The 17,469-nt window shown below is 36.0% G+C and overlaps 1 protein-coding gene across 2 annotated transcripts in view; it reads right to left on the bottom strand.

Moving 5' to 3' along the window:
• LOC145690330 (heat shock cognate 71 kDa protein-like) overlaps nucleotides 1-17,469 on the bottom strand; it is a 219,622-nt gene that overhangs the window by 169,114 nt on the left and 33,039 nt on the right. For both annotated transcript variants that reach the window (XM_081765115.1, XM_081765116.1), the window contains exon 3: nucleotides 3,832-4,190. In XM_081765115.1, coding sequence (XP_081621241.1) covers nucleotides 3,832-4,190 — 359 coding nt within the window. The remainder of the gene's footprint in view (nucleotides 1-3,831; nucleotides 4,191-17,469) is intronic.

Raw genomic sequence — 17,469 nt, forward strand, 5'->3', positions numbered from 1 at the left:
AAAAATGGGACAAATATACAAAGCAGCTTCACTGGACGCGTCCCAGTAATATTAAAAATTAAATTGGTAATTAATTCACGTCAATTGGTTGCATGTTGAAGTAGTTTGTCTGTGAAATTAACAAGTGAAGTGAAACGAAGACTTGACAACGTTCATCACAACATCTAGGATTTCAAATTGTAAATAGTGTGCATTTAAATACAGTGGAACCTCTGAATAGCGGACACCGATGGGACATGTCCGTAAAAAGAGAGGTTACACAAATATAGAATACTCACAGCTCGTGCAGTAATCGTATGAAGTTTGCAGTAATTTGTATATTAGATATAAATGTAGATATAGATAATACCGAAATACTATGTTCAGTGTTCGAACTACTGAGGAGATGTTCGAAACAGTTTAAGAGGAGAAACAGTCTTTGTTGATTTTTTTTTTTTTTTTTTTGAAAATAACATTTGTTCGTTTATTCTTCGAAGGAATAGGGAAAGATGCAAGCCCCAAGTGAAAGAGGAGTTAATTTGTCGTAAGAATGCTTGCAGGGCCGGCGAGAGGGGAGGGAAGGAGGGGCCAGAGCCCTGGGGCCCGAGGCCCCAAAGGGGGCCCGGCGGCCGAGGACAAAGAATTACTAAATGTTGTATATTTTTACTCAGTTCGCTTCCAATCAGTGCGCTCTTTGTGTAACAAGTTTTCTGTACTGTGGTCTTGCAAAGAAATTACAGGTGACCAGATCCAAGAATAAGCAGCTGCACTAGTCCAGCGATACCCAAAAGATTTAGATGATCTTTCTGATGAACTGCATAGCCTGAAATTGATATATTGGGCCAATTTTGGTGAGAAAACTCTTTCACCATGGGATCTCCTAAATAACACCAAAAATTTGAATCTAGAAACTTTATTTCCAAATCTGACAGTGGCCCTTCGTATATTCGCAACAATCCCTGCTACCGTTGCTAGTGCAGAGCGCTCTTTCTCTCTGTTCAATAGAGTAAAAATGTTTTACTCTCTACAATGTGTCAAGACAGATTATCAAGCTTAGGCTTGTTGGCAATGGGGACAGAACTTATCAAGTGTACCAAACTGGACGCTATCATTGATGAATTCACCCTGAAAAAAAGCCAGAAAGGGAATTTTGTTGTAACTATACGTAGAAAAGGATACATTGTAACTGTAACAGTTGTCTAGTAGTAATACGTATAATAAATTTCTCCTACAGATAATTACTATTAATATCACATTATTAATCACACTATAGTTAATTTAAGCAATATTTCATTGAAGTAACTAAATTAGGCCTAATTCCTCATGTCTCTAGTTAAGGAAAACTAACTGCATAGCTTACTTCTATATAATTATTTATAGCAACAATTTGTGCAAAGATATGCATAGTACAGGTTGGATGGTTGAGAACATTTACTTTCTCAACTTTTATTAACTATTTAATACTTTCTTTTTGTATTTCCTTCACAAATTAGTTTGTTTTGAGCATTTGATTGAGCATTAGGGGAGAACTTTTGCTATTACAAATAGATAAGTTACTTTTTTTTCTATATTTTGATACCATTGTATTTAAATATATAATTTTTTTTATTCATTTTAGTTTTGAAGCCTTCAAAAATCTTAGAACCAACAAGTATAGGGTCTAAACAAAATCATAAATAGTGAATTAATGAAGTTTTTTTTTTCAGCGAACAGTGAACATAGGCTAGGTTCAGAGTTCTTATTATTCACTTATCTATATATATAGCAATACTGTTTAACATGTAAATTAAACGCATTAATGGTCTAATAAAGAGTTCAAAATAAGCCTTAATGTTCATTTTAGTTTGCCTCCGTCCTAAGTGGTAAGTACGTAAAAAGTCATAAGGAAACATGTAAGGGGCCCGGGATTGCTCAGCCCCGGGGCCCGCGACCGCTCTCGCCGGCCCTGAATGCTTGGCCATATGACTGGCTCTTCACAATTGTTTTTACTCATATTTATTGTGGAGAAAGAAAAGAAATATTTGAAGTTTAACTTTCAGCTGTTGCGTGTAGTGGTTCATTAGGTGACTTGACTTACGACAAAGACATTTTGGACAAAGAATTTTCTGTCTATATGTGTTAAATACATACCAACAAACAAATATTCCTGTCCGTTATGTACTAAAACATTCGTGACGAAAGAAAATTATCCGTGTCCGTAAAAGGAAGAGTTCTCTCCCTTAAAAATACCAATATATTTCCGAGAAAAAAGTCCGTATGCGAGAGGCTATATGAAACAGGAGCTACTGATTAACGTGGAATCCGAATCACATGAGCTCCCGCCGGGAATGGAACCCGGATCTCACACACCACAGGCACACGGTAGGGAAGTTTCACTGCACTTACGTCTTACATTGTTTATGTATCACTTTTACCTTCATCATCTTCAAGTTTTGGGCTCTTCCGTGGCTAAGTGGTTAGCGTACGTGCGTGTGAACTCCTACTGTGTGCCTGTGGTGTGTGAGATCCGGGTTCCATTCCCGGCGGGAGATCATGTGGTTCGGATTCCACGTTAATCAGTAGCTCCTGTCTCATATGGCCTCGCTGCTGAAAGGGACGTTAAACTCCAAATCACCTCAACTCATCTTCAAGTTTTGAGCTAGTATGTGTAGGTGAGAACCTACAGTTTTAAACTATGACTGATGTATGTGATTTCTTGGAAAATCATTAGTAAAAATCTTTAGAAACCAGTGTTCTTCAATTAGTAGTATCTAGAAGATTAATAGCAACAAGAATGGTTGCTGAAATAATAACAGAAAAGTAAGCATCAGAATAGAATTTTACAGGACATAAACAAGATCAGTTCTTGCTGATCTAAACAAACAAACAAACAAAAGTACCGAACTTTCTTAATATGTTGTTCCGGCACGTGTATTCTATAAGTAAGCGTATCTCGTTTACAAGTAAGCGTATCTCGTTTACATTATTGTTACACACAGCCGATACACCAAATGTGTCAAACATATACAAGCACAAATTTCCTATACTAACCCACATGCGCAAAACTTAAGTCTCCTTTTTTCTATCTTAATTATGGAACATGCTATCCAGTAATGTTAACTGGATCACTCCACCTAAGCATGCAATTTACCATTCAACATTTTTTTGGACATGTATTAATCCAGCCAATTTTCATACAGCATTCCTATATGTGTACATGAACCGCTACTTCTACGCATCGTGACAGCTATAATTTCAACTGTTTATAGCCAGTTCCTAAGTGGATCATATAGAGTTGCCTTCCCCATTTATAGCTGAGGTAATGCATTTTCAACTAATTCTTTGTTAAAAATATTCATCATAACAATTCCTCACAGGTGCAAGTTTACATTGCTATCGGATAATTCTACACAAATTTGGTTGTAAAATAATGATATATATTCGTAAATCTATCTGAATTAATTTTTTATTGAAGTCTTGTTGAAAACTGAGATATTCGTAATCCTTTAGTACGGATACTCTACCCTATTTAAAGATAAATTTAAACCATTTGCAAAATCTAAAGACAAGTTCTCCGTGATGCCTACCCCACACACTTAAACATCAATATTCTATATCCAACTAATTAACCGAAGTATTTTATTATTAATAAACCTAACCTAAAACTCGTTCACACAGTATGATGAATAGAAAGCCATTTTTGATGTTTTGTGTAAGCATCCCTACAACTCAACGTCTAGACCATACAACAGCAGAATCCAAGCTGAACAATTTGAAACTCTCTGATATAATTTTGAAGTCATCATCTTTAACTAGCAATTTTAAATTATGAATGCATTAAGAACAATAACAGATCTGAAATGTATACTGTACCTTCTTGTCGAATCCATAGGCAATAGCGGCAGCCGTTGGCTCATTGATGATCTGAAGAACATTCAATCCACAAATTTTTGCTGCTGTTTTGGTGGCACTCCGCTGAGCATCATTAAAGTAAGCAGGAACAGTTATCACTGCATCAGTCACTGTACCGCCGAGGTAGATCTCCGCAGTTTCCTTCATTTTCTCAAGAACCATGGCACTTATTTGTTCTGGATAGAATGTCTTTGTTTCGCCTCTATACTCAACTTTAATTTTTGGTTTTTCGCCATCTTGAATGACTTCAAATGGCCAATGTTTCATGTCTTCTTGAACAGTTGGATCATTATATCTTCGACCAATGAGGCGCTTTGCATCTGTAATTAAATAACATAAAATGATTAATTATGATGAGCCGTTGAGAACTCACTGGAATATTTGAGATTCTGTATTTTTGACCATAAAATTACGTACACATACAAAAAAGTAAAGTTAGAAGTGAGTTTCCGTTTATCATATTCCCCTTTGTCAATAAAATAACTAGTAGCAATGCAGATTGAGCAAATCAAGCATTCATAATTGACTTAATCATCACTAATTTTCAGGGTTGGCAAAAACCGTAGTTTTTATTAAAAAAAAAAACAACGGTTTTTTGGGTTTAAACCAGATTTTTATGGTTTAAATAATTTGCTCTATATATTCATATCATATATGAACAGAAATAAGTTTGTTTCGCCTTGATGTTATTATGCAACAACCGGGTTATGCTGGAAGGGGTCACATAAGCTTAAAGCGGAATAAAAACCGCTTCTCGAGTTACATCCGAGAGAAACTGTCCTCCATTTGAACTCGGAACCAGGACTAATTGGCCACAAATGCGATACGTCTGCCGACTCACTCACGAAGGAATCCTGATAAAAAGATACGTTGTACTGATCTTTACATGCTTCTTTATATACCTGTCAAGAGTCATTTCAGAAGGACAAAAAGATAAACAGTTGCACAAGTGAAACCATTACACTGAATTACATATGAACAATTTCAAAGTACTACGGAGTACAGAAGAACTAATTTAGTTCAATTTAGTTAACAACGACTTTTATTGATCCAAATTAAAGAAATACACCGACTTAATCTGCATATCAATAAGAAAAGTGAATAAAGATACGAATTATTTGAGTCCACTTTGGCTCAGACTCATTTATACATAAATAAATACCAAAGATACTTATTTCACTAAATGCCTCTCGTGGGGTCTGTATAATCCCTCCCCACACACACACACACATACAAAGTACGGCATTTTCGATGTATTTTATCAATAGTAAACATTGAACAATATTTAGAATTTTTCTTCGATTGCAATTACATAACAATAATAACAACTACAAAAAATCACAAAATAACATTTATAAACTTATAAAAAAAAGTTGCTTATGTAGTATAATCTTTTTGAGTAGTGAATGGGGAATTTAGGTCTGAATATAATACGAATAATATACGGAAGTGAAACGTGATAACCCACAAATGTGTGTTCATCAAGATTTTACAAACGCTTACACTTTTACGAACACTTTTTTGTTTTTAGGTTTAAACCAGCCAACCCTGCTAATTTTAACAGACGAAAGTCTGCTTACTTTTTGAGAAGTTCCTTTTTTGACTTCTGTGTCTAAATTTTTCAAAACAAGTAACGGAAAGATGTTGATTTTGAGTTTAACGTCCCTTTCAACAGTGAAGCTACATGAGACGGGACCTATTTATTAATGTGGAATCCGAACCTGCATGAGCTCCCACCGGGAATCGAACAAGTAACGAAACGAATCTGAAAATATACTATATTATATATATATATATAAAGACATTACCCATCTGAGAACAAAAGATTTGATAGAGAGGCAACTTCAGGTGCAGAATGATGAAAGGAACTGAATACTGCAGGATATTCTCTTGGTAACGTAAATAATATTAATGTTTTTTAATTAGTGATAAAGTGCACAAGAGCAGGACAGGAAGATCAAACGTATGGCTAGATGGAGAGAATATCGAAGACGTTAACAAATTCCCCTATTTGGGAAGTCTAATATCCTCGGACGGATAAAATGAAAAAGACATAATAAGTTCCAGAATAGCACAGGCTAAACAAGCATTCAATAGGGAAAGAGGACGGCTAACATAAAGAAATGTGTCATTCAACGTTCGTAAACGATTTATTAAGACCCTGGTATGGAGCGTGGCGCTTTACGGATCAGAGACGTAGACACTGACAAAAGCTGAAATATCCAAGCTGGAAGCATTTGAAATGTGGTGTTGGCGCAGAATGCTGCGCATATCATGGACCAAAAGGAAAAGAATTTAAGACGTATAAAGGAAGCTAATGAAGGACGACAAATCATGAAGACAATAGGAAAAACAAGAAACAGCATGCTTGCTTGTCTATCTTATTCGGCACTTCGATTAGATCACCGTGCTGATAGAGGGAAAGGCAGAAGGAAAACTAGGAAGACGAAGACCACGGATAGAATATTTAGATGTAGTTACGAAGAAGAGGCCTTATCAAAATATAAAACAGCTCTCCCTAGAGAGAGAAAAGTTTTAGAATTTCGATGTTGTTCACCAACCTATGGTTGAGGTGAACAAGAAAATTATTATTTAAGAAATCATCATTTTTCGAGAATGAACTGGACAATGACCTAATGAATCCATCTGTACTATATGTTTTGTTGTATAATATTTAATTGAATATCGGTATTTATTTTAGTATCAAATATAGTTTGCAGACAAGAATCTTTAGATTATCTAGCAAAAGAAAAAAAAATCCAAATTGTCTATAAATCAGTTGCCAACTACATGTATCAATTATCTGTATTTCAATGTCCAACTTCATATTAATCATACTACAAGTAACGATGATAAGAACTAGAGTCCAGAATCAATGGCAAAATAAAAAGCCCAAAATTCCTGGCAAAATTGCGAAATAAAAATCCAAAAATCACAGTTAAAATGGTACAATAAAATAAACAACGAAGCCTTTTAGCGAAACAAAACAAAACAAAACAAGAAAGAAAATAAAAAAGAAAGAAAACCTTTGGCAGAGAAAACAAACAACGGCTTTTGCGAACAAAATGGGTACTAAGAATATTTAAAAACCATAATAACCTCTAATTGGTGTACTAATCGAATAAAAGATATGGATCTTTATAGGTTTCATTTTGCAGTTAGTATTTAAATTTAAAATTTCTGGAATTTTCCAAATTGCGCAACCCGTATGGCCTGCTATACACTGTAGGATAGATCCTAGGAAAACTCTTACACGATTTTTCCTCGAGTCAAAATCTCCGCGTATATAGCATCAGATCGTATGTCATTTCCTATGTTCTGAACGAACCTATGAAATTTATCTTCTTTAGAGCACGCTCTATTTCGGAAAGTAAATTCGTAATATTTCGATTTAAGCGACATCCGGTTAGAGAAAGTATGCTATATATATATATATATATATATATATATATATATATATATATATATATATATATATATATATATATATATATATATATATATAAATTGAGGTATGCAATTTAAAAATTGACGAACATGGGCGTAGTTATCCTGAAGCTATCCTATTTTAGATTTCGCAAATTTGTGATGTGTAACATAATTTTCAAAGAACATTTCATAAGAAATCCAAATATGTGGACGCTGCACCCTTGAGTTTAATATTTCATGAGAAATGCACGTTGAACTTCTCAAACACATAATCAGGTCAGATAGGAAAAATCTTCACGTGTACAGCACAAAATGGTAGGATTTTCTTCGAGATATGTCGTAACATTTTTCCAAAGATAAATCCTAAGATATTTCCTAGGATTTATTTAACAGTGTATAGCAGCCTAAGGAACGACACCTAACCATCTATTCATTATTCTTCAGTAGTAACAATAAAACAAAATGATAAACGCAAAGAAACTACCTCACTTTGTTCATACGCAGTTCCATTAGCAGTTTAGAAAACATTCAAAGCACAAGAAATACTAATAAGCTTTTTTTTTTTAAAAAAAAAAAAAAACTACACTAGCAGTTTATTTTCACTGAAGAAATTTATTTCACATTTTTGTACCCTGAAATTTTCAACAACTCCTTAAAATTTTCCAACTAAAGACTTTGTCTTCTGTTACAAAGAATTCGTTTTAGATGTGGACATTGTCTTTGTCTTTTCACATCTACAGATATCACTGGAGCATACTGGAAACAAGTGATTTGGGAAGGATTTATGTCACTGTCAACAGCCACATCGCATCGCTTTCCAGAACACTATCAATGTTCTTCAATTTTTAGAAATCTGGATTAGCACTTATAACACAATCATATTTTCGGCAGCACTTATAATAACAGGTTCACATTTTTGCAGAATGTGCGCGCCTTTGTCACCATCAATAACACTTAGATGATTGACACCATCATTGAAGGTTTCCACACAACTAGATAAACTTTTTTTTTTTTTTTGTGCAAGATTGGTAATAGCATTTGGCACTTTGCAAAATAGATTGCATTGAAATTCTTTTTCAAGGTATTCTTCTGAAGTAAACTTGAAGCAATCTTAATTGAAGACATCATCCTCATCAAAACGATCAATGGTTCTTTTGATGGATTCGAAGTTTTTAGCATAACAGAGAACAGCTGTAATCTAGGTACACATCTCAAACTGACTGTAGTGGGAGCGGAAGTTTAGGAGCTAACGCACGAAATCACAGGTTACAGAGGGAGCTTTTAGAAATATCTTTTTCACATTTGATATGAGATCAACGTCGGGAAAATGAGAATGTACTTCCTCTGCAATTCTAGGTAATGTGTGTGCCAGACGGGTGATATGCAGCATATCTGGGAATAGACACAAGATCTTTCCTGCACTTTTCATGTATGCAGCTTTTATCTGTGACAAAAAGAATCATATCATGTTTTATGCATTTTATCAATACAATATTCAACAATTTTGTAAAAAGCTGTACAACTGCCATTACCATTTACTTCTTCTAACTTCAGATGCAATCATAAACCTTTATGTGCCTTCTTTCCTTTCCAAAGTTCCATTACAACATTGACAATGGAACGCCCTAAGATATCGCAGGTTTCATCAATTGAAATCTATATATTTTTGTTACCAACATTTTTACGGATATAGTTCTGTTCTACGCACTGTCAATGTAAGTCGTTCTCAAAGATGATTCATTTGGATTTTTGCTTTGTCTATTTCTCGAGAAAGTTTACCGAAAGTTTCTAAAGAAAACATTTTTTCTAACTTCCACAAAGGAATGTCCATGTTAATTAGAGCTTCACATAAATAATTTGCAGAAATGTTAGCACGCGAAGCAGGTTTCACATAATTGCAAAACAGTATAAAACCATGTGTTGTATGTAACCACACTACACCCAAACTCAAACTTTTTTCATTTCTCTTTCCTAGAAAGGCCTGCTTTTAAAATCTAACTCTTTCAATACGACTTCCGAAAGTGGCCAACACGGATGAGTCATGCATTTAATTCTCAGCTGTGTGAACACTAATTAAGATCCTGGGAAGCTTTTTTCTATGCCAAGTATGGTTGGACCAAAGTTTATCAATTCCCTTCCCAATTTGAGCCTGAATATCAAAAAATGGGAAATATTCGATTTTTTAAAAGTCTTTTCATTATAACTTCTTGGTTTTAGAAAGATTTACTTACGAGTCGTCAGGTATATACCTCATATGGATACCTAATTTTTTGGGATCATTTTGAACCACCCACAAATAGTGTTAACAACTAGGAAAATTATTATTTCCCTATTTTTGATTCAAAATTTCAAAATTTTCGAAATTTACACCGTATTTATACATACGAACTCAAGCCAACTTACGCTAATTGAACATCAGTCCTTACTGAACAAAATCAAGTACAGACTATTACAATTGAGTAATAATTGAGTAATAAGGGAGCTCTCGAAAAGTTCAAATTTAGGTTCTAATCATTGATTTTCTTTACTTTTTTGTTTACCATAATTTTTTTTTAATTACAAGATTCGTTTCATAGATATCAATATGATACTTCTAGGATATATTAGTGATGTACAAAAGTTTATTTTAAGATGGTTTGCATCTATCTAGTAGTAGTATTTTCAGTCACAGAAAATTTTAATTCTCGATTTTAGGTGAAAAATTTGAAAAAAAAAAAAAAATTCCCATTTTTTCTCTTATTGGCTACAATGGAACAAACGTACCAGCATCTGAAAGTCTATTATTGGTGCCTTCCATTTCAACTCAGGCAAAAAAATATAAAATTGTACCATCACCATCTCAGATATTGTTGAAACTTTTTTTATAGCAACTAGACATGTTTTTAAGAGACCCATATTTTTTTGTTTTGTCGAAAAAAATTTTCCCGCCAAGTAATGGGCCATCAAAGACGGAGAGTACAATTTATGAATTGTAGAAGACATGGAAAATGGTCAACTTTGGAGCCTCACCATTCGGCTATGGAGACAGGTAGAGTTATAATTCTTGTTGTGGTATGTACATAGGGATATAAATAAACTATATTTTATTATAGTTTGGTTTGCGCATGCGTATCTTTTTGTACATAAATTAACAAATGAACGTCAATTTATCTGAAAAGTCGAAATTTGCGAATTTTTTTTGAGCACTTCCGGTTCGAATTTTAAAATTCTGTTTTCGCGGTTGGTAAGACCTGGTTACCCGCTTTCCGAAAAATATTTTGTATCGCTTGTGTGTGCAACCGTTTAGTCGCAAAAAATTCGAGAAATTGTAAAATTTTCAAAAATCGCCATTTTTGGGCGCCATTTTCTCGAAAACACCATCTTTTAAAATTCTGAAATTTTGTCAGATGGTTCAACTTTACATGAATAATAAACACACCAAATACCATTCTCGACCAATGCTTCATGAATTAACTGCAGCCTTTTAAATTTATCGAAGTTTCGTTAACTTTGATGTCACAGTTAGCAACACTGCAAACAATAAAAGTGCAATGATTTGATGATGTTTGTGGTTCACATTCATTAAATGAAGAATAAAAGGTTTTCTTGACTGTTTTTTCCATCATTTTGATCAAGAAGGCTCTCTGAAATAGTAAAATGAGCCTCCCCCTACTCCTCCGTTTTGTTAAACCGAAATAATCTGAGGTGGAAATTACGATTACAAAACGCACAAATTTCAAGTTCACTTACTTAAAATGGTCTTCGGAAACAAAATTTCCCTGATTTTATTATTATTATTATTATTATTTTACATGGACCAATCATTTGCTTGGTTGGTGTCTTCGCTAAGAGCATGTAACCGTGCAGGTGCTCCAATAGGTGTTGGCTCACTCACAACTTGTCCAAGAGTGGATCAAGGGGAAGATTTTTTTAATATATATAAATAAAACCGATTTCAGAGTTTGGAGCTCTTAAAAGTACCTCTAAGTAGCAGTATTACCCCCCCCCTTCCAGAAGTCGTCCTGGATCCGCCCCTGCGTAGCATATTGTCGATAGTCACAAATGCTGAAGGTCCATGTAGAATCATAAACAGCACTTCAACTTCACGTAATTCATGATTTATTCATAATATTTCTGCTACGCACCACTGGTTATACATATATGTATGTAACAAGACTTCCTTTTTGCAGATTTCATAAATCTACACTTTGAATTGCAGAAGTTCGATTTTGGGGGAAGGATGAAGTTAGTTCATGGTGACCCATTACTGCCATAAAAACTTCGCCATTTTCCGAAAGCCAAAGATGACTTCGTTGAATACCAGTTACCGGTCGCATACTTTCCCTTTTTTTATTCCGAAAGTCGTCGAATTCAGTTCCAGGCAACAAAACGACAGTAATACCCGGAGTTTGTACTTGCACTATACTCACGAATTCTTCTGTGGTTTTAGTGGGGGCGCGGTGGCTCAGTGGTAGAGCGTTCACCTCCGGTGCTTGGGATATCTGGTTCGATCCTAGCTCGCGCCGTGTGGGCTTTGTGGTGGACAAACACTGTGCTCGTGGGTTTTCTCGGGGTTATCCCGTTTCCTCCCACTTTCTGCATTCCACCATTTCATTCATTTCTTGTAATCACAGTCTTCTTTAGCCTAACCGGCATAACCGTGGGACGTAAAACTTAGATTTCATTTCATTTTCTTCTGCGGTTTTAATACTGTGTATCTGTTTTTGCTTAAGGTTATGCCGCGTTGCCACATTCTTTACACCTCCCCCCTCAATACCATCGCAGAAACCGGTTTCATGGCCGGTTTCACTGCAAAACCACTGCTTTATCGGACCTGTCTGCATATCGAACATCTGAAAGCGATTTTTAAAGTGGGATGCAACACCATCAGAAATCACTGATACGGTTTGGGAAATTGTAGACACTAATTTCACGTATTCAAACCTTTTTCTATAAAATATATTTTCGCTTTTCTTCGAGTATTTTTAGAATCTTGTCTATGGCTATGAGTACATGAGTCGAATCGTGTGTTTTATCGTCGTTTATTACAACAAAACTGTCAGTTGTTTCATATTCCGGTGATAACTTTGAATTTCACTTTGCAGAATAACAGTCCAGTTTTCAGCGAAGTCCACATGAAGTAAAATAGAATTTGTATCTTAAAATTTTATACGGTGCTTTTCGGTAGCATTTAATTCTCTTTGGATTTTCTTCATGTAGTCATGAATTACAATTCTTACAGTTAAACCAGCAATGTACGATACGATAACAGAAAGTGGCACAGTTTTTTAACGAGATTATTGTTTTCCATATGGCATATGTAACACTTTCATTTTCATCAGGATCAACAATTAAAGACTCCACACTTATTCCTTCCACTCCAGGACATTCACCACATTCTTGAAGAAGACAGTTGTAATTTTCTACGGATCATACTACTAAAGGAAATAGGTCACTCATGACAGCTTCAATACAGGCTGCACCTTTGATTTGTAGCAACGCAGTAGCAGCTAACTTAAAATTTGCACAATACACACACACACACACATACACACTTCCCTCGCAGGTTGCGGACTGACCCACTTTAGTCGAATACTGTAAAATTCCGAGTGACCCATTCTTATGTTGGGATTGTTCTGTTTAAAAAGTCAGTAAATTTCTTTGAAACGCGTAAGAAAACTTTTTTTTTTTTTTTTACTTTTTGTCCTCTTTCGATCACTGTAGTGACATCGCACTTAATCGAGACTTTGTCTGCAGCATTCCAAATCATCACTGAGCTAATAGTTCAGGCTTTTTGTAGATCATCAGAATTTATTGGATGGCCATTTCAAGTAAACTTAAAATTTGTGTGTTTCGTAATCGTAATTTCCACCTCAGATTATTTCGGTTTAACAAAACGGAGGAGTAGGGGGAGGCTCATTTTACTATTTCAGAGAGCCTTCTTGATCAAAATGATGGAAAAAAACAGTAAAGAAAACCTTTTATTCTTCATTTAATGAATGTGAACCACAAACATCACCAAATCATTGCACTTTTATTGTTTGCAGTGTTGCTAACTGTGACATCAAAGTTAACGAAACTTCGATAAATTTAAAAGGCTGCAGTTAATTCATGAAGCATTGGTCGAGAACGGTATTTGGTGTGTTTATTATTCATGTAAAGTTGAACAATCTGACAAAATTTCAGAATTTTAAAAGATGGTGTTTTCGAGAAAATGGCGCCCAAAAATGGCGATTTTTGAAAATTTTACAATTTCTCGAATTTTTTGCGACTAAACGGTTGCACACACAAGCGATACAAAATATTTTTCGGAAAGCGGGTAACCAGGTCTTACCAACCGCGAAAACAGAATTTTAAAATTCGAACCGGAAGTGCTCGAAAAAAAATCGCAAACTTCGACTTTACAGATAAATTGACGTTCATTTGTTAATTTATGTACAAAAAGATACGCATGCGCAAACCAAACTATAATAAAATATAGTTTATTTATATCCCTATGTACATACCACAACAAGAATTATAACTCTACCTGTCTCCATAGCCGAATGGTGAGGCTCCAAAGTTGACCATTTTCCATGTCTTCTACAATTCATAAATTGTACTCCCCGTCTTTGATGGCCCATTACTTGGCGGGAAAATTTTTTTCGACAAAACAAAAAAATATGGGTCTCTTAAAAACATGTCTAGTTGCTATAAAAAAAGTTTCAACAATATCTGAGATGGTGATGGTACATGCTCTGCCTGAATTGAAATGGAAGGCACCTATTATAATCTTTAAAAAATAAGGTATAAGCGGTAAATATGTGATAAATAGTTTCTGAGATATTATTTTTAAAACTCAACAAATGAAAGCTGTACCTTCCGAGGTCATTTTTCCTCTAATCCCCACGAAGATACGTCGTATTTGCTTTCTGGGTTATTATCTGTAAGGTTCATATCCTTCAGATTTGAAATGCAAAGTTGTGTGCAAAGAAACAAATGTTTCTAATTTTCAACAGCTTCCACGAAGCAGAAACAAATCCAAACGAAATGAAATGAAATCTTTTAAAGTTTAACGTTCCACGCGATTATGCTGGCTAGGCTTAAAAAAAAAAAAAAAAAAAAAAAAAAAAAAAAAAAAAAACAATGATGATGATAAATGGATGAAAATGGTGAAATGAATAAAATTGGAGGAAACGGAAGAACCCCGAGAAAACCCATGGACACGGTGTTTGTCCATCACAAAGTTCACTTGACGCGAGCTGGGATCGAACCAGGGACCCCGTGCACTAGAGGTAAACGCTCTACAACTGAGCTACCGTGGCCCCAGAAAGGTCCACTCTTACATGTTAGGCATTTTTGCCTGCTCATAATTTACAAGCATATGCGAAAGAGGGGGTGGGAGTGGAAATATTTTGTCAATTCTGAACCTTGCAGCGCTATTAAGTTGTGTTCACTATTGAAGATAAGAAATTTATTGTTACTGTGTGCTTACTACAGCTCGTTTTCCTTCCTGTTGATTTTTCTTCAATAGTGATCAACAAGGCAGTCTTTCTTCGCAGTAGTGTATCGTATAAGTGCTTTGAGTGTTTAGGTGGTGCGATCCGCTTCTCGCTCGAGAGTGGGTTGTGTGAAGCGTTAGTTATTTTGGTGGCTGTCTTCCTGAGCACTTAGATCATATCAAGGTAATTCTTAACGCAGGCAGAGATCACCGAGCCTCTTAGGGTCGAAGATCCTAGTGAGATGGAAGAGGTGCTACATCTGGCAAGTGAACTGGATGAGGGAAACATAGTGGATGATAATGCTGAGGAGAAAGAAGAGGAGGTAAATGACAAGATGATAACTGACCCTCTTGTGGATGAACCAAGTACTAGTAATGGAAGAAGGCATCGTAGTAATTAGGGTAGGTATGGCTGAGGTTTACAGTGGACCTTGTTCTCTAAATGGAAGGAAAATTGTGATTTTTTAAAGGTAGAATATATCAGTGGCGGTTTCTCTTAATGTTTGCATGTTTGTACAAACCTCTTTCCAATATTTCCATTTTTTATTTATGCTAAATCACTTTTCCTTTTATTGTCAACATCAACTTTCCTTAAAGAAGTGCGTTTGAAACGGAACTGGTCAATAGCTTTCTGCTTGGGAGTTTGACAAACTCCCCTGCGTGGCTACTGCAGGGGTTGCGAGGATCCTTATAGTGCCTCGTAGGAATCTATATGTTTGCAGATCTTTTACAAGCAAGCCTAACAACAAAAACAACTTTTCCAAAACAAACGCTTTGGAACTGGAAATTCTCTACCGTCCCTCCCCCTGCAGTGTTGGTTGACACGGTTCTCGCCTGAAGGGGAATAGTCCGCTCCTCCAAGTCGTACACAGAGGAGGAAAAAAAAAAAAAACCTTGCGCCTTGCCTAAATGCGAGATTGCCAAGTGGTCATAACTATCGGTTCTGTCAACTGAGTAAGGTTAAGGCAGCTATGGAGACAGTTGAGTTGAGTTGATTTTGAGTTTAACGTCCCGTTCAGCAGCGAGGCTATATGAGACGTGGACCTACTGATTAACGTGGAATCCGAACCACATGAGCTCCCGCCGGGAATCGAACCCGGGCCTCCCACGCCAAAGGCGCGTACGCTAACCGCTTAGCAGCTATGGAGACAGTAAAGGCGACCCTGTAAAGAATGAAGACAGATTGAAGGTGTCAATAGTTAATACACGCGTGTTTGAATGAGTGGAAATTTGGCAGCATAGAGAGAATGTTTTCCTTTTCATATGCATGTGTGAGTGAATGAGTTGGAAAGAAGGTCTTTTTTTTTTTAAAGAAAAAGAGGGTTAATGGGGGAAAGGAGTGAAATTTTAAAGGGGACTGCAATCTCTGTCCTCAACTCGACTGACCAATGTCCAATATAGAAAACCCTTGTCTTTCTTCACTTTCCTCTTCCACCTACTATCACCCACGCCTTTGGTTGCTTAAATAGGGGGTAGCACCCCTCTCACTAAAAGGTCTTTAAGGGGGAGTATTTGGATGGTTTCTTTTGGCGCAAAATAAATCACGCAGAAAAAAAATCATGTATTTGGAGTCGGACGGGAGTATGTTCACGATCAAATTGTCAAATCTGTTCGTACTTTGTAGTGTTGTGTGTGTGTACTACACTACACCCCCCCCAACACCCCCTAACACCCCCTCCAAATTTCTTTACACACACCCCTGGATGGAAAAGGAATACTCCCCCAAATCCAATTGTATCAATCAGTATCATATAGGTTATTTATTACATTAAGTTAAAAAAGGTTTAGCGTTTAGGAAAGAAGGCAATATTCTTATTTATTTATTTCACTTCAAAATATGAAACGACCTCGTTCTCATGTACGGGCTTCAAGAACCACATGACCTCATTGTTTCGGGCGGTGTTTCGATCAAAACAATTGACAAAACAGACCCGCTTTATACCTACCCTCCTAGGCTCCGCGGTCGTTTCCGAGAAAAGAGATTGATGTACAGATGCAGATGACTGAAATTGGCAACGTCTTGAGAGGTCATTCACCTACCTCCTCCTCAACAAGGAAAAATGTGACAATATAGTAATAAGCCTATACCAGATTCAGTTGGTAAGTACTACTCTGTAACAGGCTCGCAACCAGAGGGGGCTATGGAGGGCCCGGCTCTCCCTTAATTTTTCATGTCCCCTCCAGACCTCAATACAACATGCACAATTTAGATATTTGAAAATAAAATTTTTTAATGACTTGGCCCCTCCTAACATATTCGTGGCTCCCCAAAGCTCTGTCGCTGGTTTTGAGCCTGCTCTGTAAGTGGTGTATCAACGGACGGACGTTAGAAGGGTGTAGCCAAAACGTTTTTAGAAATGGGGAGATCGATCGAATTAAGAATTATATATATATTTTAGACTGAGTCTAGTGTTATGCAGGAACGCATTTGGCGCTAGCTTAATTTTTGTAAAGTATATTTTTGTTCACGTAAATTGATTGAGTGGAACAGAGCTCATAACGAGTCGCTTTTTTAACTAAAATTTACTTTTTTTTGAAGTTGGTCACTAAAAGTTACTTTTTTCAAATTTGTCACTAAAAGATACTTTTTTGAGAGGAACGATAATGTCTAAGACGAAGAAATTCGGAATTAGGCCAGAACTGGTTCCACTTACTCAGGAGCTTTTTACATGTGCTAAGTCTGCTTACCACATAACTACAAAGCTTACTCT

The sequence above is a fragment of the Thermobia domestica genome, chromosome 7 (genome assembly GCF_964235325.1).
Source record: "Thermobia domestica chromosome 7, izTheDome1.hap1.1, whole genome shotgun sequence".
Taxonomy (NCBI): Eukaryota; Metazoa; Arthropoda; class Insecta; order Zygentoma; family Lepismatidae; genus Thermobia; species Thermobia domestica.